Source organism: Bos indicus, chromosome 6 (assembly GCF_029378745.1).
Source record: "Bos indicus isolate NIAB-ARS_2022 breed Sahiwal x Tharparkar chromosome 6, NIAB-ARS_B.indTharparkar_mat_pri_1.0, whole genome shotgun sequence".
NCBI lineage: Eukaryota > Metazoa > Chordata > Mammalia > Artiodactyla > Bovidae > Bos > Bos indicus.
In genome coordinates, this window is record NC_091765.1 from 25,455,888 (window position 1) to 25,479,966 (window position 24,079).

At 38.2% G+C, this 24,079-nt stretch overlaps 1 protein-coding gene across 5 annotated transcripts in view; it reads right to left on the bottom strand.

The window, feature by feature from the left end:
- LOC109560123 (secretory immunoglobulin A-binding protein EsiB-like) overlaps window positions 1–24,079 on the bottom strand; it is a 62,454-nt gene that overhangs the window by 14,886 nt on the left and 23,489 nt on the right. The window contains exon 1 of one of the 5 annotated variants that reach the window (XM_070791160.1): window positions 5,683–6,000. The exons of 1 other annotated variant lie outside the window; for it this stretch is intronic. In XM_070791160.1, the coding sequence (XP_070647261.1) occupies window positions 5,683–5,698 (16 nt within the window). In that variant the 5' untranslated portion in view covers window positions 5,699–6,000. Of the gene's footprint in view, window positions 1–5,682; window positions 6,001–24,079 lie in introns of those variants that run through there. 3 more of the 5 variants (XM_070791161.1, XM_070791157.1, XM_019962113.2) reach the window with 3 other exon arrangements.

Below are 24,079 nucleotides of genomic sequence, written 5' to 3' on the forward strand. Positions count from 1 at the left end.
CCTCATAAGTTTTCATGTAAGGTGATTTCATATTTAAAAAATAAAAAGGATAATGCCATATCAACTACCGGTTTAATACTGGCCACTAAGGCTTAGCCTGGAGAAGGAAATGGCAACCCACTCCAATATTCTTACCTGGAGAATCCCAGGGATAGAGGAGCCTGGTGGGCTGCCATCTATGGGATCGCACAGAGTCGGACACAACTTAAGCAACTTAGCAGCGGCAGCAGCAGGGCTTAGCCACTAGCTCTTAGGGAACAGTTAGTTTACTGCAAAACTTCAGTTTTTTCACAATTGTCAGACTTGTGATTAAATATCATGCAATAAATATATATTCATGTATTCAGTTCAGTTCAGTTCAGTCGCTCAGTCATGTCTGACTCTTTGCGACCCCATGAATCGCAGCATTCCAGGCCTCCCTGTCCATCACCAACTCCTGGAATCCACCCAAACCCATGTCCGTTGAGTCAGTGATGCCATCCAACCATTTCATCCTCTGTCATCCCCTTCTCCAGGGTTTTTTCAAATGAGTCAGCCCTTCACATCAAGTGGCCTAAGTATTGGAGTTTCAGCTTCAACATCAGTCCTTCCAATGAATACCCAGGACTGATCTCCTTTATGATGAACTGGTTGGATATCCTTGCAGTCCAAGGGACTCTCAAGAGTCTTCTCCAACACTACAGTTCACAACCATCAATTCTTTGGCGCTCAGTTTTCTTTATAGTCCAAATCTCACATCCATACATGACCACTGGAAAACCATAGCCTTGACTAGACGGACCTTTGTTGACAAAGTAATGCCTCTGCTCTTCAATATGCTGTCTAGGTTGGTCATAACTTTCCATCCAAGGAATAAGCATATTTTAATTTCATGGCCACAATCACCATCTGCAGTGATTTTGGAGCCCCCAAAATAAAGTCAGCCACTATTTCCACTGTTTCCCCATCTATTTGCCATGAAGTGATGGGACCAGATGCCATAATCTTAGTTTTCTGCATGTTGAGCTTTCAGCCAACTTTTTCACTCTCCTCTTTCACTTTCATCAAGAGTCTCTTTAGTTCTTCTTTACTTTCTGCCATAAGGGTGGTGTCATCTGCATATATGAGGTTATTCATATTTCTCCCAGCAATTTTGATTCCCACTTGTGCTTCATCCAGCCCAGCGTTTCTCATGATGTGCTCTGCATATAAGTTAAATAAGCAGCGTGACAATATACAGCCTTGATGGACTCCTTTTCCTATTTGGAACCAGTCTGTTGTTCCATGTCCAGTTCGAACTGTTGCTTCCTAACCTGCATATAGGTTTCTCAAGAGGCAGGTCAGGTGGTCTGGTATTCCCATCTCTTTCAGAATTTTCCACAGTTTATTGTAATCCACACAAAGCCTTTGGCATAGTCAATAAAGCAGAAATAAATGTTTTACTGGAACTCTCTTGCTTTTTCGATGATCCAGTGGATGTTGGCAATTTGATTTCTGGTTCCTCTGCCTTTTCTAAAACCAGCTTGGACATCTGGAAGTTCACGGTTCACGTATTGCTGAAGCCTGGCTTGGAGAATTTTGAGCATTACTTTACTAGCATGTGAGATGAGTGCAATTGTGCGGTAGTTTGAGCATTCTGTGGCATTGCCTTTCTTTGAGATTGGAATGAAACCTGACCTTTTCCAGTCCTGTGGCTACTGCTGAGTTTTCCAAATTTGCTGGCATATTGAGTGCAGCACTTTCACAGTATCATCTTTCACGATTTGAAATAGCTCAACTGGAATTCCATCACCTCCACTAGCTTTGTTCCTAGTGATGCTTCATAAGGCCCAGTTGACTTCACATTCCAGGATGTCTGGCTCTAGGTGAGTGATCACACTATCATGATTATCTGGGTTATGAAGATCTTTTTTGTACAGTTCTTCTGTGTATTCTTTCCATCTCTTCTAGAATATATTAAGAGGAAGGTAACGCTTTGTAAAGCAACACAGGATGAATTAGATATAAGCATATGGAAAATTAATCCAAAAAATAAAAAGATGAAAGTATAACTGTCTAGACAACAAAATTATAGAAGAAAGTAATTGTAATCATTGTGTTGATGGAGCTCAGAATAAGAGACTCCAAAATATGGCACCTTGGCATATTTAATATTTTAAGTTGAAAGAGTCTGAGAAAACTGAATAAGCAAGAGGGTCTCTTTGACCTTCCCCTGCCCCTCTCCCCTGAAGCAGGTCACATGATTTCTCCTGTAGAGGTACCCTCCCTATACCTATAAGAAAGGAACATCCTTTTCTCTAGGACCCAGAATCCAGATGAACAGGTCTTGCTAAGTTTTCCCTGTCACGTCACTGACTTCACACCCTTTGTCCTATCACATTTCTTCACAGCTGGCCATTCTTCATCAGACCTAGCAAAAACATTCAGGTTTAACCACTTCTTCAGATCTTCATTTCTTTATGAAGGTCCCTATGTCATGTAAAAACATGTCAAATAAATTATGCTTTCCTCCTCCTATTAATCTGTCTTTGTCAGTTTAACTTTCAGACTCAATCAAAAGGGTCAAGGAAAACATTTTTCCTCCCCTATAATATACTACATGGGTCAGCTGTAAATGATATTTAAATGGGCATAATAATAAACATTGAATATTGGTTTAGCAAAGAGGAAGCTGTAGCTATACTAGAACAAAGAAAGGGTAACTTCGTGTTTGAAGGACAGGAGTGCAGAGGTTAGAAATAAGAATTTATCAATATTAATACACTGAACAAAATAGTACTACATGAATGTTATTTATAAATACCAGGAGAAAGATCTAAAAGTTGAAAGTAGTTTTTGAGGAACAATAATCAGGAGAAGGAAGGAGGAGAAGACTGCTGTTTTTAAATGATAAACCTTGTGAAATACTTGATTAAAAAAAAAAAGTCTGTTTATAGCGTTAAAATAAAATTTTAATTTAGAAGGTAGAAAAAAGACTTTTATCCTCAGAGACTCAAATTTAATTTATAAATAATGACAAATGAACATTTTAATGATGGTTGACCTAGGAAAATAAGTATTGAAGAGGTGTAGACTCTTGTGACTTCCTGCTGGCACATACTAAGGGCATAATGATTCATAACTAGCAATACAACTAGGATACTTTCTGAGATATGAGATGCTCATCTTGAATACAATCACTGTGTAACTGTTCTGCCAAATTTGAATGGTCCTATTTACACCCAGCAGTCTTTCTTCCCAGGTGGCTCAGTAGTCAGGAATCTGCCTGCCAATGCAGGAGACACAGGTTTGATCCCTGGGTAGGGAAGATCCCCTGGAGAAAGAAATGGCAACCCCCTCCAGTATTCTTGCCTCGAGAATTCCATGGACACAGGAGTCTGGCAGGCTAAAGTCCATGGGGTCATCGGACAGGACTCAGTGACTAAACAATAACAACAATTTGCACCCAGCAACCCACCTGTCGGACTGCTATATGGACCAATTTAGATGGCAGCAGGGAGTATCAGAGAGTGTTCCCGTCATTAACTGTCATCATAGCTTGTTTGTCATTCCAATTTAATCTCACATTTATTGCAATGAGAACTAACACAGTGCTGGCATTCATCTGCTATAAATATCAAAACAAAACTTTGGCATTATAGGAGCCATGGGTATTTTGATAGGACTTTCTGCCATACCATTTTAGTAAGTTTTAAATGGTTGCAAATTATAGCTATTTTGGTGACATCATCAATTTTTTAAAGAGAAAGCTCTATTGCTGAATTATTAATAATAGGTATTTTATATAGACAAGATAGTTGTATAAATTTATCAGTACTCTGCAAGGAGGAAGATGCATAGCTTCTCCCTGTTTTGTTTTTTGTTTTGTTTTTTTTAATTAGTGTATTTTCAGGTGGCTGGTGATAATTCACCCAAAACAGATAGGAAAGCTTGGTTATAACAATAAAAAACAAAGAGTAATCTGTCTCTTTTCACAGTCCAGGTCACCCATATCATTCAAACTAAACAAATAAATCACATTCATTTTACATTTTCATTTGGATCAGCTGTAATTTCTTGGCGATGAACTAATGAAGTAGGGTCCATTAAGGGAGGACAGCTTCCTAGGAGTTGTCTATTTATCTTGAGAGAGAAAAGAACTCTCTCTAAGGCAGAATGGGGACCATGCCTGGCATAATCAGCAAACTCTCAGTTGTCTGGACTGATATGGAAGTCATTTCCATGTGAGAACCAAAGACTAGAATTCTACTTTGCTGTTTTAAGTCAATGGAAAACTGAAGTTCTTAAGTTTCAACCAAGAGACAAAATAGAGCGTTTGAAATTTTCCATATAACATCTCTGGACAACACACAAGATATCTTAACTGTAGTTGCCTCCAGGGGGCAGAATTTGGTGGGTGAAGGTTAGGAGTGATGAAGTAGGAGTTTGTCATAGGGGATTAGTGGCTTCCTCTTACTATAATTCTTGAATTTTGCACTGTATCCATATGGTGCAAAAGTTTTTTTAAAACTAATTTTTTAAAAACCCTATACATAAGGAAGTATCTGTAGTCTTAAAATATTCATATAATTGCTGTTATTCAGACTCAGTATTGCCTGATAGCATAGCAGTTACGATAGTTTCTGTTCAAGAATATTCTGTAAAACTAAGTTCTACCTTACTATATTCCATAGCTTTTTTTCTTATGCGCACATCACAGCTTCTCCCTAAATTCTTTTGGTTTCTGGTATGTATGTGTGTGTGTGTGTGTGTGTGCGTGTACACAGCTCAGAGTTGAATTTTTATGCTCCTTAAAGGTCCTGTCTAGTTTCATTTCTTTGGGGATTATCAGGTGTACAATGTCCATTAGCCATCAACTAAGAGAAAAGAAATGCACAGAGATAAAGCAGTAGATTTAAGGGGAGTTGTGAGAAGCAGTACAAATCAAGACCAGTACCATTAAAGTACCTAAAGTTGCATTTCTAGCTGTAATAGATGTCTAAAAATGTGTACTTTTTCATTAGTTCATAAATACATTTTCTTTGCCATCACAAAACCACTAGCATCCCCCCTCCACCACCTCTGCAGCCCCCATCATCTTTATTTACCTGCATGAAAATAATCCAGTTTCTAATACCTCAGAGTAAGAGGATGTTAAAATATGAATGAGCTGACAACAGTAATAGCAAGCAAGTCTTGTAGTAGATTTTTATTTTCCTCACACAGAGCTTCAACTTTTTAAAAGCTCTGTTTGATACCAAACAAACTTTCAAAACATAAAAACATTAACTGAAATTGATATTAGTCCTCCAACTTTTCAGCTAAGTTCGTATAAATTAAACTATGTTTATATGATTTCTATCAGCAGATTAAAAAATGGAAAAATGCGAGGCTAGCTATCTGGTGTCAAATAATCAGCTAAATTTTAATGAGTGTTTTATGAGTTCTTTGTTTACAGGTTTTTAAATAAACTGATTAAGTCAGGAAGTCCAAATTTGTGTGTATATATACATTTTGAAAAAACTTTTGATGCATATAATCTTGAATAAATGTGTCTTCAATATATTCTCCAAGAAAACAAATATTTCCTCTATTAATTCTTAACTGCAGCATTGTGGAAAAATACAGTGTGGTTCCTATGTTATGTAACCATGATTTACAATTAGCACATTTCTCCCTCTTTTCCTGTTTGGTCTCGAGCCCGGGAATTGAGCCCTTACTTACCTCCCATGTACTCCATGAATCGCGGGCGTGCGCCTTGTACTTCTGGGGCAGAATTGTTCCCAAGACATGTGTGTCACTCGCCTGGGATCTTCTTTTCTGGTTATGAGGCATCAAAGGCGTCATCTTTTTCTTCCCTAGTCAGTGCCTCTGTTCTGTCTGTGCTCACCAGCGTGTTTGTTGTGTTTGGCCCAGTGGACTCTCCAGGGGTCCTTTATTCTTCCTTTCTCCTTCTCTGGAGGCTTATTCCCTTTCATCCTCCCTCCAGGCCCAGCTTTGCTGGGTAACTGGCTTTTCTATTCTGATTTATGCCTGGGGTAAAACAGCTGTCTTTTAAAGATAAGAACCAGAGAACAGAGATATCAAAAAGACATGAAGAATAACCTAGGAAAGACAAAAAGCCCCTGTCCCTAAACATGTCTTTGTCATTAGCTCTTTTTATGCTGAACACCCAGATTTATTTCCTCTTGTCCCTCAGTTTGAACAAACCAAGTTAGTCAAACTGCCTCAATCTGAAGAAAAATAAAACAGGGAAAAGGTTGTTTTTGCCAAAGTAATACAATATAAAAAGTGACTAACTTGAATCTTCATTTTTAGTAACTGTTAAAATTAGAGTAGTATAATAAAAAGGAAGTGATTTTGCTCTAAAAGAAAGTATAGGATGAAAAGATGAAGCAGAAGAAAATAAACTGTAGGAACACCAAGGAAAATGAAAAGCAAAGTAAGGTAAGCTTAAAATCATGAAGCAAAAGTAACACATGGTTATATTATATTAATAAAGTTAACCCGTACATCTGGACTCACCAAATGGAGGCCACCTCAGTGGTCAGGCCAACATCACAAATCTAAACCTAAGCTATACTGCACTTATGGAAAATCCCTGTCAAGAAAATTAACATACACCAGTCATTGTCTTCCATCTCCAACTCAGCTTAACTAGCTCATTTTAGAAAACAGGGCCTGCTGGCCTTACCAGGAAACCCTTGACCTCCTGTTTCCTAGTTCCTACTTCTAATCTATACATGCCTCAGATCCCTCATTTAGCAAATGGGAATACAAGTACTTACTCCTACCACTTTGGGCATATAATGAGGAATACATGCATAGGAATAGCAAATGTCCATTAACTATTCATAAAGACAAGTAATAAAATATGGTTCAGGATTCCAAAATTGAATTCTATGCTCTAGTGCGCACACAATTAAATGTAACTAAGCTGGGTTTTAATTCTAAATGTTAACTGAATTTTATGATGATTTCCCCAAATGAGATAGTCATTTAAAAATGAGTAGTTTCAAAAGGACCATCCATACCAACTTCCTAGCTAAGCAAGTCCACTTTCCTGGAAATGGGTTTCCTTATCTGAGCCTAAGAGCCACTCAGCTAATTTCCTTTCCAATTCTAAGTTTTTATTTTATGGTATTTGCTACAAAAATTGATACTCATTCACTGATTAATTTGGAATATCACAAATTAGATGACATGATGGCATAATTCTTAGTCTTTCTAATTTATGAATATTTTAATTTAGAGGGAAGAGAATAAAAAGGGAAATATGACTAGACTAAGAGGCAAAACCTAAAGGAGGGACTGAGTGGAATCCTGCAGATGTCTGATTTCATTCCTATAACTGTTAGATCACTAAGGCTGTGTGTAATTAAATGTGTTAAGTCAGAAATACCTAAACATCATGGTGCATAAAACTCATGTGAGCCTCTGGCTTAAAAACATTAATTTCTAGGACCTCATCTCTAGAGGTTCTGATTCAGGAAGTCTGAAGAATGAAGACCTTGAATTCGTGTTTATAACAAACACTCAAGGAAATTACTCTGTAGGCAGACCACAATTTGAGAAAACACTGTGCTAGGTGGTATTTCTTCTGTCAAACACAGCTTGATTATTGCATATTAGATCATATAATGTATGGGAGCTTCCCAGGTGGCACAGTGATAAAGAATCTGTCTGCCAATGTAGGAAACGTATGTTCAATCCCTGGGTTCCTGGCAACCTGCTCCAGTATTCTTGTTGGAAAAATTCCATTGACAGAAGAAGCTGGTGGGCTACAGTCCATGCGGTCACAACTGGGCACATGCAAACAGATCCTATAATATGAAAGTATTTTCGACTCACAAATAACTACCCATAATGGGTTTAGAAGATCCCCTGGAGGAGGGCATGGCAACCCACTCCAGTATTCTTGCCTGGAGAATTCCATGGACAGAGGAGACTGGCAGGCTACAGTCCATAGCATTGCAAAGAATGGGACACGACTGAGAGTCTAAGCACACACACACAAGCATGCCCTAGTGTTATACACAGGTAGAGCTACTGTCATCTGGGAAAATATAAATATGTTTCTATTTTGGTGTAAGTTCTGTGTTGGACATGCTAAGCAGCAGTTAAATAATTTAATGTTTATGTTTCTCTTTGTCCTTAATCACAAAACAGGACTGATCTGAAACACTTATTTTAAGGATTGCAAGAAATAAGTATTTCCAAAACTCTAAAGCAACTGTAAACATAATGTTGATGATCATACTTCTTCAGTTCATGATTATTTATAAGTGTGTAGGGTTCTTGAGAGCAGGGACTGCGTCTTGTAAATTTCTTTTGGTGAGCAGCTATTGTTTATCTTCCCTGGTGGCTCAGTGGTAAAGAATCAGCCTGCAAAGCAGGAGACTTGCAGGAGACTGGATCGGGAAGATCCTCTGAAGAAGAAAATGGCAAGCCACTCCAATGCTCTTGCCTGGAAAAATCCTGTGGACAGAGGAGCCTGGTGGGCTACAGTCCATGGGGTCTGTTGGACATGCTGCTGCTGCTGCTGCTGCTAAGTCGATTCAGTCGTGTCCAACTCTGTGCAACCCCATAGACGGAAGCCCACCAGGCTCCCCCATCCCTGGGATTCTCCAGGCAAGAATACTGGAGTGGGTTGCCATTTCCTTCTCCAATGCATGAAAGTGAAAAGTGAAAGTGAAGTCCCTCAGTTGTGTCTGATTCCTACCTACCCCATGGACTGCAGCCTACCAGGCTCTTCCATCCATGGGATTTTACAGGCAAGAGTACTGGAGCTGTTGGACATGACTGAGCTACTAAACAACAATCTGCCTAATATCCCTTCCCATTTATTTTGGTAACAGAATCCTGATTTTCCTTTGGGAAACCTCTGTTCTTGCATTCTCTGCTTCTGCTGCTGCTGCTGCGTCACTTCAGTCGTGTCCAACTCTGTGTAACCCCATAGATGGCAGCTCACCAGGCTCCCCCATCCCTGGGATTCTCCAGGCAAGAACACTGGAGTGGGTTGCCATTTCCTTCTCCAATGCATGAAAGTGAAAAGTGAAAGTGAAGTGGCTCAGTCGTGTCCGACTCTTTGCGACCCCATGGACTGCAACCCACCAAGCTCCTTTGTCCATGGGATTTTCCAGGCAAGACTACTGGAGTGGGGTGCCATTATTCTTGCATTCTCAGGTCATGTTATTACTGCAGAGGAAAATGACTCCATTCTGGGTCCAGTTGAGTGCCTATGATTGAACAGGCAAGTCAGAGCATCCCGTTCCTCCCTGTCACTGTGATTGGTTCAGAAATTTGTAAGTATCCAAGACCAGCCAATGGGAGCCAGCCCCAGAGATTTTGTTGAAACTATGGGATAGACACCTTTCTTTTTGAACTAGCTAAACCTCCAACTAAATGCAACCTGGAGTGATGTTCACCATCACAAAAGAAATCCTAGCTGAAAACAAAGCCAATGAAAAAGAAAAGAGAAAACCAAGAGTTTGAAAGACTTGTCTGATGACATTGTTAATCACACCTAGACTTTTCCAGTACAAGAACCTGCCTCTGGCTCTCTCTCATTCCTTGGGCAATTATCAAGCAGTTGGAGGTTTTCAAATGTTGACTGATCTGTTTGCTAGTGAAATAAAAATTCTTAGTCACAGACTACAAGGCAAAATTGTTGCTCAAATTCATCGTTGCAATGTTTTGGCTATTCATTCAAAAGTAATGCATGCATGTATGTAACTGAGAGGTTTTTCAATTTAATCAGCAGAGTAACCCCAAATGTCTTGTATAACTACTAGACAGTAAAATTAGGCACAATCCATAAATTATTCTTCTTTGTACAATTAGCCAAATAATTCCCTTACTTGTTACCCAAAATCGTTCAGTTTGAAGGATGAGTCACAGCCTGATTGTCTGGTTTTATTTTAAAATCTCGGAGCTCAGAGCTCTCTTAATCCTTGCTGTTTTTGAAAGCTGGAAACCGTCATTCACCCTCAGTTCCTGCATCTGTAAAAATAAACTAGATAAAGGTTTCACTAAGTAGGTAGATTTGAGGTTTTTCTCTTTGATCATATAGATGTTTTTAAGTTAAAACGACGGCTTGAAGTGAAGGACTCTTTATTCCTTTAACATACTGCCATCATGTGGTTACCTTGCTCATTCACATTCAAGTGTTTCCAAGATAATGTTTACAGTGACTCCTTTATTCAGCAACATGTAAAGCAGGAAGCCCTCAAAGAAAAGGAAAATGAATAGAACACATTCTTCCCATGAGCTTAGTGCAGAGTATGGCATAAAGTAGGTATAACTTGCCAAAGATGTGAAATATACATGCAATTTGCCAAAGTCCAAGATGGAATATGGTAGGAACCTAAAAAACTTAGACTAAGTGCAAAGGAGACTCAGGTGAGAATCAGCTGTCTTAAACTGCAATCTATTTTAAAACCTTCAGGCCATAATTTTAATAAAGCTATTTAATAACATTTGGTATTAAGTGTTTATACTATTAATTTTTTTGCAACATCTCTGCAATCCTTTTATTTCTGAGGTGCTTGAGACCCATAACGTATTTGCCAGATGTCTCAGTGACCTAAAAGCAAAAGTGAGGCTTTACTCATAGTTTGGTTAAAATACCTTGGACTTGTAGAGCTTTATGTAGTTTATACTATTGTTTTTGTGTCCTGTGAGATAGATAAGACAGAAGAATTAGAGAAGATTCCATCAAAATTTTCTGGCTTTAGTATATTTCTTTACTGCATTTTGCTTTAAATTTAGGTGCTCCAAAAAGTTGGTTTCATTCAGTTGGATGGATCCATATGAAAATACTGGTGAGTTTTGAGATTTTGTATTGATCTATGATTTCCTATAATCAAAGGAAAATTCAGTAAAAATAGCAGAATTAAGTTCTATTGTAATATCGTCAAATTGTTTTCAGAATAAGTTTTAGCACCTAGAGCAAATTAGAGAAGTTGTGCTTTTAAGTCTCTCACACACACAAAATGTTTCTAGTGCTGCATACACAGGACACATACCTACCAAATTCTCCATATATGTAATTGCCTAGATCATGTCTGCAAATTATTCTTTTAAAACATCACTCTCATAGATTGCATACTGAGAGGTCTTCTCAGGCCTGTTCATGTTTGGAAATGCCATTATCTCAGACTCCTGGCCCTTGGCACTACTATCTTCTCAAATTAGAAACCAATACAGCCAAAGGAGTCTTTTACAGTCTCCTTTCCTCCTCTCTTAAACACAAAATTTTATTAAGATTAGCAACGGGATTAATGTTGATTGTGTCCCTCTCAAAATTCAAACGTTGCAGTCTGCATAGGTAGCACTCCAAATGCGACCATATTTGGAGATATGATCTTTATAGAGATAAGCGAGTTAAATGAGGTCATTTGAATGGGCCCTAATCCAGTATAACTGTTGTCCTTATAAAATGGTAAGTGTGGATGCAGAGACACCGACAGAAGGAAAACGAAGTGTAGACACCAAGAGAAGACAGCCATCTACAAGCCAAGGAAAATCCCATGGACGGAGGAGCCTGGTGGGCTGCAATCCATGAGGTCGCTAAGAGTAGGACATGACTGAGCGACTTCCCTTTCACTTTTCACTTTCATGCATTGGAGAAGGAAATGGCAACCCACTCCAGTGTTCTTGCCTGGAGAATCCCAGGGACAGAGGAGACTGGTGGGAGGCTGTCTATGGGGTTGCACAGAGTCGGACATAACTGAAGCGACTTAGCGGCAGCAGCAGCACAAGCCAAAGAGAGAAGCCTGGAAGAGAGCCTTCCCCCTCAGCCCACAGAAAGAACCAACCCTGCAGATACCTTGACCGTGGACTTCTAGCGAACTTGGACTGCCAGTCTCCTAGATTGCTAGAGGTTCAGATCTGTTGTTTTAAGCCACCCAGTTTGTGGTACTTGCTTGTAGCAGCCCTAACAAACTAGTGCAATTAGCCTGAGGAAAATGAGTTATATTCACTTTTTAGGCCATGTGTATCTTTATGGCTGGCCCTAACTTAGTTGTTGAAATTCCAGAAGATAGAAAAACAATAAATTTGTCATTTTCATGGAGAAATTGTAAATGTATTAAATCATTTTTGAGAAAAAGTAAGCAGATGGAAAGAGACTGTATAATTTTAATATCAGAGTATTGTGAAGGAAGGATTACAAATTGGTACTTTCAGGCATAAACTCTGGCTTTGCATAAATTTTGGCTTTGGCAGCTATTTCTTTACCTGTAACCTCCTCTTTCCTTTCTCAGCCAAACTCTGACCAAGTTATGCAAAGAGGGGACCAATTATTTTCCTCTTTAGCCCTCAACATTTCAGGCCAAGAGAAGAAATACTGTATCAGATTGATTTTCAAGTGGTCATCTTTTGAAGATCTCTGCCCAGAGAAGAAAAGCAGGTGAGAATTGCTGATGACTGTCAATCTTTTTGGCCATACAGAATCTAAACACCCTTCCAATGATGGAGCCTCCCCCATTTTATTATTTGAGCCTGGCTTTGACTACAGAAGGTGAGCATGCCTGATACTGGCTTCCATAGCTTCTCTTGAGTTAGAACATAGACACCACAACCAGATCACGGACCAAACAAAGCTTAGACAAACTAAATCAGATGCTATGGTTCCAAAGATCAAAGGAGTGCTCTAAATTTAAGCTAGAGAAGCCAGTATCAGCCACATCCATCTTCTAGGGTAAAGGAAGAGCGGTACCAGCAGTGGCCCCCAGGGTCTTTTATCAGTAGTGATCAAGCCATGCTCAATGACTGTGATAGACTCAGAGTTCTGTTACTTGACTCAAACCACTATTCACAGATCAGTAACCTAGTTAAATGCCTGCCACAGATTCTAGAGCTGTTCCATTTGTGTTCAAATCATCCATTGTTTCTATTGCTTCCAACTAAAACCTCCGACACACAAAAAAAATTTGTATCTTTAATTTATCCTTTAATAAATGTAGAATCATGGTGATTGCAGCCATGAAATTAAAAGACGCTTGCTCCTTGGAAGGAGAGTTATGACCAATCTAGACAGCATATTCAAAAGCAGAGACATTATTTTGTCACCAAAGGTCCATCTAGTCACGGCTATGGTTTTTCCAGTAGTCACGTATGGATGTGAGAATTGGACTATAAAGAAAGCTGAGCACCGAAGAATTGATGCTTCTGAAGTGTGGTGTTGGAGAAGACTCTTCAGAGTCCCTTGGACTGCAAGGAGATCCAACCAGTCCATCCTAAAGGAGATCAGTCCTGGGTGTTCATTGGAGGGACTGATGTTGAAGCTGAAACTCCAATATTTTGGCCACCTGATGCAGAGAGCTGACTCATTTGAAAAGACCCTGATGCTGGGAAAGATCGAGGGAAGGAGGAGAAGGGGACGACAGAGGATGAGATGGTTGGATAGTATCACCGACACAATGGACATGGGTTTGGGTGGACTCCAGGAGTTGGTGATGGACAGGGAGGCCTGGCATGCTGCAGTTCATGGGGTTGCAAAGAGACAGACACAACTGAGCAACTGAACTGAACTGAAATGTAGAATCATTTTTTAATTGATTCTAATTAAATCTAATTATTTTTTCTTTTTACCCAATAAGGAAACAGATCACAGAACTGTGCTCAGTAAATAGATATACTACATACGTATACTTAAAATCTTACAAACAGTTAAGAGAGAGAAGGAACAGAAATGAATAGGAAAAAGAAGACAGAGAATGAAATGCTGAAGGGAAGATGATCAGCAGAAATTCTTTCAAATCTTTTCTCTTTAATTATTTTAAGATTAAAAACCTTCTGTTTTGACTTCTGACCATTATTTGGATTTTATTTTACAGAATTCAAAATAACCTGATCAAACTTGTCTTTACGATACCTATATAGAAATATTGGCAAATTATATTAACAGATACTTAATAAAAATGGAAAGACGAATAGTCCTTAAACACATGAAAAGATAGCCAACTGCACTCACAGTAAGAGAATACAATTTAAAACAACAATGAGATACTGTCTTTCATCTATCAAATTGGCAAAACCCAAAAGTTTATAATTCACTGTGTTGGAATGAGTGTAGGGGAAACAAACCCTTTCATATTGCCTCTGGGAATATAAATAAAAGCAACCATTATTTTAGGGGGTGAAATTTAGAAGCATCCATCAAGGTCACACATACACCTGCCCTTTAACCCAGCAAGTCTATCTCTAGAAACCAGTCTTATGGATGGATATATACATGCACAAATCAACAAAGGTAAAAGAATATTACTTGCAACTGCAATAGAAAACTAAATAAGCCAATTCTGATACACTCAAACACTGAAATACTATAAAGCTGATTAAATAAATGAGGAAGCTCTCCAAATGCTGCTATAGCAATCAGAGCCAAGTCTTACTGGTAAGTGGGTGAAGATGCTTTATTACATAATATGTTGCCATAGGGGAAAAACAATTATAACAATTTCATAATTATAGCAGTCTTTATATTTATGACTATATTCATGTGTGCATGAATTCATGTGTGATTGTGCATGGATAAAAATATCTCTAGAAGGTCTCATTAAAAATAAAAAAAAACTTTGGCTCCTCCCTGATGGTCCAGCAGTTAAGACTCCTCATTCCTAAAGTAGAGAGTCTGGGCTCAATCTCTGGTCAGGGAACTAGATCCCACATGTAACAACTAAGACTCAGCACACCAAATAAATAAATAATTTTTTAAATGCTAGTATAAGTAGTGATTCCTTCCTAGAAGGGAAAATAAACATCCAGAAAACAGTGAAGTGTAGATGAAATGGTATGTATGCATTCTTGTATCTTCCGAATTTGATAATCTGTTTCTGTATTAATCTATTTTAAAATTATGTAAAAATACTAAAGCATACACATGAATAAGTATATAAAAGATAGTATGTCATTTTTGCTTAACTATAAAGTCCAAGTATAAAAAAAAAATCAAAATCATAAAAATAAACCAAAAAAATCAAAAACAAGTACTTTATCAAGAATTTTGTTGTTGTTGTTTAGTCACTAAATCCTGTCTGGCTCTTTTGCAACCCCATGGGCTGTAGCCCGCCAGGTTCTTCTGTCCATGGGATTTCCCACGCAAGAGTACTGGAGTGGGTTGCCATTTCCTACTCCAGGGGTTCTTCCTGACCCACAGATCGAACCTGCGTCTCATGCATTGGCAGGCAGATTCTTTACCACTAAGCCACCAATTAAGAATTGAAAATGAAGTGCAATGTTAGTCACTCAGTTGTGTCTGATGCTTTGTGACCTCATGGACTGTAATACACCAAGCTCCTCTTTCCATGGAATTCTCTAGGCAAGAATACTGGAGTGGGTTACCATTCCCTTCTCCAGGGGATCTTCCCAACCCAGGGATCGAACATGGGTCTCCTGCACTCCAGGCAGATTCTTTGCCATCTGAGCCACCAGGGAAGCCCTAATCAATCATCAAGAATTGGATTCATGCCAAAAAATCTTCTAAGCTTTTTTCTGATTGAATAACTCAAGTCTGTTGTTTTCTCCTGACAAGATGTTCCCTCCATACATCTTTCCCTCTGACCCTAGATTTCACTTTAGGCCTGGGAAGACTTGAGAAAGCAGGAATGAACTTGTCCAAAGTCAAAGAACAAAAAAAGCTTGCACATGTTCAGGCTTGTACCTGTACATGACACGGTTAGAGAGGGAGAGGAAAGGTTTTGATTCTAGAAACCACAGTCACACACTGTGACAGTCCTGGCTGTCTCCAGGACTTGGGGAGAAATATCTTTCAGATAGAGAAACAAAAGCAAGGATAAAGAGGGCTGCTACGGGCAATGGCAAAGTGGTGCAGAGCTACACCGAAAGCTGACATTTCGAGCCGAAAAGATATTAGATATCATACGTAATCCATGTAACTCTTTAAATTTTACATATGAAAAAACCAAAGGCTGAGAAGGCTGTGACTAGTTCAGTGTCACACACTTTGAATGCAGCAGAATTAAGATAATAACTAACATTCCCCAACTCCAAGGCCAGTGGAGTTGCTTCCCTGCACCCCCAACTGCATTCATTCCCTGCCTCCCCATACTTGATTCTTCTACACATAGCTGCTTCCATTTTCAGTATAAGAGACAGAAAATTGCAGTACTTTCTTCTATTCCAACAATTGTGTAGTCAATGCTTCCACAATTCTTGATCTTTCAGTTTGAGACAGCTCCTTATTCTGGCCTCCAGTCCTGCAGACTAGGGATGAGTAAAGTCAGCCCTAGTCGGGTTAAGGCCATGTTCTAGCAACAGCTGTTTTGGGTGCAAAAACCAGAAACTTGAACTCGCATTAGTTCAAGTACAAAGAAAGCCAATACTGGCGATACAGGGGCACTGTTCTTGGTTTTACATAGTCTAAGGACAGGGAAGAAGTTAGGACAGATTTCACGTGAAATGAAAAGTTGGGAAACAAAAATGTTTTCTATACACTTTCACTTTTGCATCTGACAGGACAAAATCTACAAAGAATAGATTAAATTCCTGCAGTTGAACCTTAAAAAGCCATTGGGGGAAACAGAACAGGGGAAGTATGGCTCAGCCACCAGCCATTGCAAAGAAAAAGAAAAGTCAAGATTTTAACTAAAACTTGAATACGAACTAAGGACATGTTAGGGCTTCCCAGCTGGTGCTAATGGTAAAGAACCCACCTGCTGATACAGGAGACGTAAGAGATGTGAGTTCAATCCCTGGGTCAGGAAGATCCCCTGGAGGAGCGCACAGCAACCCACTCCAGTATTCTTGCCTAGAGAACCCCATGGACAGAGAAGCCTGGCAGGCTACAGCCCATGGGGTGGCAAAGAGTCAGACACGACTGAAGTGACTTAGCACACACACGTACAGGGACACATTAATAGAGGTACTGGACCTAGAATAAAGAAAGTGATTGTTTTCCTTATAATTCATACCACATCTGGAATACTCTGCTCTATTCTAGATACCATGAGAAAAATAGAAAAACTGAAAATGTCTAATGCACAGTGGTCAGATTGGTAAAAACTTGAAAACCTAGCGAGAGGAATTCACTGTTCTTGTCAAATATTTGAGGGGCAGTTAGTTAGGAATATTCTGTGAGGCTTTGAGGAACTAGGATTGATTAGTGGAAGCTGTGAAAATGGAATAGTCTGTGGTGGGTGACATTCAGTGTCAGAGGGGTCATGTGCAAGCTGGATGGATACCCATATGCTTATCGAGTCTTTTTAGCACATGGCCCAGTATGGAGGGAAAAAACTCATAGGTTACATTTTTTTAATCTCAAAGTCGTTTTTTTGAATTCCATTGGGGAAATTTTTTTACAACTTAGACGGCATTCTTTAACAAACAGCAGAATGTTGGGAAATTTTGAAACTTCTGTGTAGGCATTAAAATGTTAATACACGGACCTATTTGCAAAATAGCAACTTTTTAACCCTGTACTCTGGTGTAGCCCTTGAATTCACAAAATGCTCTTACATGAATTATTTTATTTTGGAAACATCTCTTACAAGGTAAATATTACTATCACCAGAAAACAGGCTTAGAGAGACAAAATGACTTGCCAAAGATCCTAGAAAATGAGGATAATGTTCAAGCAATACCTAGTTCTTTCCATTCAATGTAAACTTAAATGATCAAGATGGGTTATTAAATGAGACATAGGCTCAATAAAAGACTAAGACCCAACCATAGGGCTGTAGAATACATCCCTACCCCAGCAGCTGGCCACCATATTGCTAAAGGTCTATTTATAGCAAGCTCTTTTCACTAACATATATTGTCCAGCTAAAAAGAAAAGGAATACTAAATGAACCCCCAAAGAGATCTACACGGAGAGAGAATTCACTTAACATTTAACATTGGGAGTAATAAAGTTGGAGGATATTTACAAGAATATTTTAAGTCGTGGTGGACAGATTATTAATAACCCTGAAAGTCTGTTTGAAGAATTTGGACATTACAAGTTATAAAATTCTCATTATGCCTCTATTTTATTCTAAGCATTATCAAACAGGCTATATGGTGTCTGTTTGGCCAGTATCACTGGAGAACCTTTAATTCATTAATGTATCTCAAGAATTTCAACAGCTTCAGAGATGGGAAGTAGTATGTGGAAGTAGAAGCATGTGATAATTACATGCAACTGCTTTTGCATACATTCTTATTTGATTTTTATAGCATCTTTGTAGGAATTGGACAGTATGAAATCATGTGTCATTGTCCCTTTATAAACTCTAAAACATAATCAGAATTAAAATATTTATGTAGTATTAAAACAACCCTATGAAGTAGGGCAAAGCTTATGTTTTAACTGCACTTTACTAACCTGGAATCTGAGACCCAGAGAGATTAACTGACTTTTCCAAAGTCACAAGGCCAATGGCAGAGTCAGTACACTTAGTAGAGTGTAGTAGGAAGAGAACCAGTTTAGAGGTCAAAAAAGTGAGGTTCCAAAATATCTGTGATAGTAATTAGTCATGTGACCTTTGGAAAGTCAGTCATTCCCCTTCTGAGTATTAGTCTTTTAATTTGTAAATTGCAGTTCATTGTAAAAATATGACATTACCTTACAGAAGCTGTGAAAGCTGTGTCTTTGCTCTTCCGTGCTCCTTTCCTTTCTCCACTCTCCTTAACCTTTTCAGGTTTTCTGTACCCAATAATCTGAGCAGACACGTGGGCTGTCACTTTCCAGCTCACCTCTTAGGATTGCCTGGTATGGTCTTTCTTTTACAATTTCCCTTATATCTAAATCAGTATTAACATTCTCTAGTTCAACACCCCAAGTGAGGAAATATGATTGGTTTAAGTTAGGGGGAAATACACCTAAAGACATTAAAGCTATGCCTTGAGAAGTCAGACTGAGGACATGGACTTTAAGAAAGAAGGGGAGATGGGAGAAACACTTACTGCAGAAGCACCATACAAACTAAATATTAGTCACTGTTCTGATTTGTAGTCTAGGTGCCTTCCAATGGTCCATATATCAGGAAAGACAAGCCACAATGGGAAATTACCTTCTGGGAAATTCCAACAACTGATCTCTGATGTAAGTCATAAACAGTAAATTAGTTACTTATGGATTCCATATGCCATTATTTAAATTTTTCTACCAGTTGAGAGAAAACCAGATCTTATTCTTAGACTTGTGCGGTATCTTGTGAGTGAAGATTTCATTTCTAATCAGTCTCTTTTGCCCCATTGGGCAAGTTCCAACATAAAATACTTTATCCTCTAATGACTTGTATATACTTTAAGCTTAAAGTATACACTTGAAGCTCTTCCTAAGAGATTGGGAAAAAAAAAAAACTCATAATCTTCTTTAAGATATAGAATTTTAGAGTTCACAGTTTTCTTTGAGTTACTTTAGACCACCTTCCTATTTTATAAGGGCATCCTAATTGGCCCTAGTGGTAAAGAATCCACCTGCCAATACAGGAGAAGCAAGATCTCTGGGTTAGGAAGATCCTCTGGAGTAGGAAATACAATCCACTCCCGGATTCTTGCCTGGAAAATTCCATGGACAGAGGAGCCTGGTAGGCTACAGTCCACAGGATAGCAAAGAGTCAGACACAACTGAACAACTAACACTTTCACTTTCTTTTCTCTTTCCTATTTTTTTATAGCTGAGGAAGCAAAAGGTCCTAAGAGGTTCAGTGACTGCTCTAAGATACAACGGCTGGCTGAAGGCAGTGAGTGTAGGACCCTGCATTTGGCTTGGCTCTTATACAAACACTAGCACTTTATTTTCTAATGAGTCTAATAAATAAAATGAAGTTTTCTCCACACACAAATTTTTCGGACAATGAAAACTTAAGGACTAAATAATTGTCAGTCGTTTTTCTGAAATCAGTCCTAATGTGTATATTTCATATTTTCCTTCCTGTAAAGACAAAGTAAGTGGAACTTCACTTTGCCTTTCAAGATGCCTCATTTAGCATTATGATCGTTAATTACTGGGTTATTGTAAATGGAAATCTTAAAAGACTATTGGAAATATGAAAAGTTTGGTCAGCAGTGATTCTCTGTGTCTTAGTAGAAGCTCTAAAAATATTTGTTAGTGGATTGGTTCTGCACTTTGGCTATCAAATTCTTTGTTGTTTGTTGTTGCTACGGACTGTAGTTGGCCAGTCTTCTCTGTCCGTGGGATTTCCCAGGCAAACGAACACCAGAATGGTTGCCACTTCCAGGGGATCTTCCCAAACCAGGAATCAAACCCAGGTCTCCTGCATTGGCAGGCCTTCCTATACTTTTACCACCGCATCGCCTGGGAAGCAGAGGGACTCAGTCATGCATAGACATGTATCCATTCTCCCCCAAACTCCCCTCCCATCCAGGCTGGCATAGAACACTAAACAGAGTTCCATGTGCTATACAATAGGTCCTTGTTGGTATATATACAGCCTTGTGTTCCTGTCCATTCCCAATTCCCTACTATCCCTTCTCCCAATCTGTCCCCTACTCCCTGCAACCATAAGTTTGTTCTCGAAGTCTGTAAGCCTCAAAATTAGTTCTTTGTAATTTTTCTTTAAGTTTGAGATTTTTAAAAACTATGCTTGTATATTTTAAAACTTAGCTCTTCCTGACTCAAAGATCACCTTCTCGGTGAAGTTTTCCATGACAATCCCTTTAAAACTGCAACCTCTGCCCAGCACTCCCCATACCTCTATACTGACTTGTTTTCTTCACAATATTGATGCTCAAACATTGTATATAATTTACTCATTTGTTCTCTATCTGTGTCTTTACCCCACTCTGTCCCATTACAGAATGTACGTTCTTTGAAGGCAGGACTCTGTTTTTGTTCACTGTTATAAACTAGTGTTTAGAACAATAGCTAGTATAGAGTGGGTACTTAATAAACACTTATTAAGTCACTGAATATAGTTGGTTGTTTATAAACTGATGACTTTTTTGATCATCAAAAACCCAGAAGGCATTTCGTTCCAAACAAACTGGTCTAAATATGTTAACTAAGGTAGGGGATTAAGGGTTCTTAAAACTCAATTTTCTCATCCCAACTTCTAACTAAAAATACAATTCTAGAAAAGCAATTACATAGATCTCACAAGCTTGTAATAAAATTCATTGCTCTGTTTCACATATTAACATGTGGCTCATTTAAGATCATCTGTATCTTGTACATGGATGGATGAATGGATAAAGAAATGTGATATATACATAGAATGGAGTATTACTCAGCCTTAAAAAGGGAAATAAATTCTATCATTTGCAACAACATGCACAAACTTGAAGGGTATTATGCTGCGTGAAATAAACCAGTCACAGAAGGACAAATACTGCACAATTCACTTACAGAGGGCGTCGAACATAGTCATACTCATAGATGCAGAGATCAGAGCACTGGTTACCAGGGGTAGGAGGCAGGGGGAAACAAGGAATTGCTAATCAATAGGTATAGAGTTTCAGTTATTCAGATAAAGTTTAGAAATCTGGTGTACAATATTGTGCTTAGAGTTAACAATATTGTTTTATACACTTAAATATATGTTAAGAAGACAGATCACATGTTACAAGTTCTTGCTATAATAAAATAAAAAAATATATTTTTAAATATATTCCTTGCTTATATTTAGATTTTTGTCACACAGTTCTCGATATATACTACTTTCTGAATATTAATTATTTCTTGGTAGTCCACAGACCACTCTTCATTAAATCAAAATTTTGCCTTTCTAATATTTATGGATTTCACTTGTATTGAAATGATATATTGACTCAGAAATTTAGCAGCACTATGCATATTTAATCTTACTTTGAGTAACATTCTAAAAATTGTCACTTAATTAGAAATAAATATCAATAATTTACATCAACTTTAAACCTTGTTGGTTGGTAGATATGTATTTTTAATTCACTTTCTCAAATATCAGTGATCACTTTGGCATTCAAGACATTTTGAAACATCTGCATCTCCACCCATTACCGCACAACTCACAAAATAGAGATTTGACTTTTTACGCCCTGGAAATATGTATCTTTATTTAAAAATAGGGCTACTTATTGATAACACTGCACATCTATAAGGCAATTCTAAATCCAGGGCAATGCTGTAGTTTCTTGGGTAAGGAAATATTATTTTCCAGTAGTGCTTAGTGTCCACTTTTTCATGCATGTTGTTTGTGGTTCTAAAACTGCTCATAAATTAACATGACAATCACCATAATTGCACATGGTAGCCGAGAATCGATTTTCAATATGGTCATTCATATTATAACTGAGCATATAAATCTAGATATGGTATCAGTCGTGTGCTATCAGTTCTTTACATTACTATACAGATTTAGATATTTTGCCTTAAGAGACAGCATAAATTCCAATAAAGATGATGCCAATGAAATTTTAAATATTTTGTAAAATCTTTTAGGGTAACAATAATTTATGATACGCAAACCTACTACAATACTTGATATGTAAAATTCATGATTCATTACCAGATCTAAGAACTGCATTAAGAATTATATTAAAAATCTGATGGTATTGCTTCAGCAAAGTTTTGCCTGATTAAAATTAATTTTAAAAACTATCAGGGCTTCCTTGGTGATCCAGTGGTTAAGACTCCATGCTCCCAAGGCAGGGGACAAAGATTTGATCCCAGGTGGTGAAAATAATATCCCACATGCTGCACTGTGTGGCAAGATTAAAAAATAAAATAAAATGCACACTGGTTCGTTAAAGCATTTTTAAAAACTATCAAAAAGTTCTACTGAATCAAAATATATTGTCTAATTTGGCACACTGCTACAGATGTTGCATTAAAATATTAATCATAGCATAATTAATGACATTTCTAAAATGAAAGGAAGAGTAACAATTATTATTAAATAAATATATACTAATTTATTAGTTCCATATTCCTTTATATTATCTAAATATCACCGGTTCATCAACAAAAGGCCAGACATGCCAACCATAATTAAAATCAGTCATCCTTTACATTTTCTGACTTTGAGTTATAAAACAGTAACATAGTTCCTCATATGTAAAAATTTTTGTTATTATAAATGTAATCCTTTCAGTGCAGGGAGATAAAAGATATTTAGCAATGTTAGCTTAATTTTTAGCATGTAAACATTCAGGAATATAGTGTATGAGCCCCCACAAATGCAAGGGTTAATTTATTAAAAGTCATTACATAAATATATAAAGTATTGTTTAATTCCCAAGGATTTATACCTTATTTACCTGCCTCATTTACAGTTTATTGGTTGTTATAGTTTGTGATGCTGAAAAAGGATACCACCCATACTAAACAACCACACTGAAGATTACAAAACAAAGACAAAATGCAATAATAGGTTTTTTTCGCATCTGCAGTGCTTTCTCTTCATCATTGGTTGTCTGTGCCTCATCTGATGTTGTCTCAACCCGGGAATCAGAGTTTACTATTTGCCTGAACAGACGGTACAGAATGAATCTTGGAGGAGCAGTGCCTGCTCGTGCTCCAAGTGAACCACGTGTAGATGTGCACAACCTTCAGTTTCCTGCCCTCTGGAGCTCACTGTTGGCAGTAAACAGACATTGAATGAACCATGATAGATCCAGGATTGGGAGAGAATTTGACCAGAGCCCTATGTACATCAGGGCCTACAGGCTGGTTGCAGCCTGATTTCAGTTTGGTTCAGTCCTGTAACAGGAATTTAAGCTGTGGAGTCGGAATGCAAGGCCTCTTGAGAAAGATGTACATTTACGGAGAAAGCATGAAGGTTTAGGTTGTTGTGTAACCTGGATGTCCAGAGTTGAAAAGCTTGCGGCTGCTTTGAAAAATGAATTATTATATTAAATTTTGGTTATAAAGCTTTTAACTCCGTAGCCTTCCTGTCTGAAGAAATAAAATACTTTAAATGAAAAAAAAAATGCAGTAATAGGATAATAATAGAAATTGGTTGCTCATTAAGACATTGACGGGCTTCCCTGAGAGCTCAATTGGTAAAGAATCTGCCTGCAATGCAGGAGACCCTGTTCAATTCCTGGGTCGGGAAGATCCGCTGGAGAAGGGATAGGCTACCCACTCCTGTATTCTGGGGCTTCCCTTGTGGCTCAACTGGTAAAGAATCTGCCTGCAATGAGGGAGGCCTGGGTTCAATCCCTGGGTTGG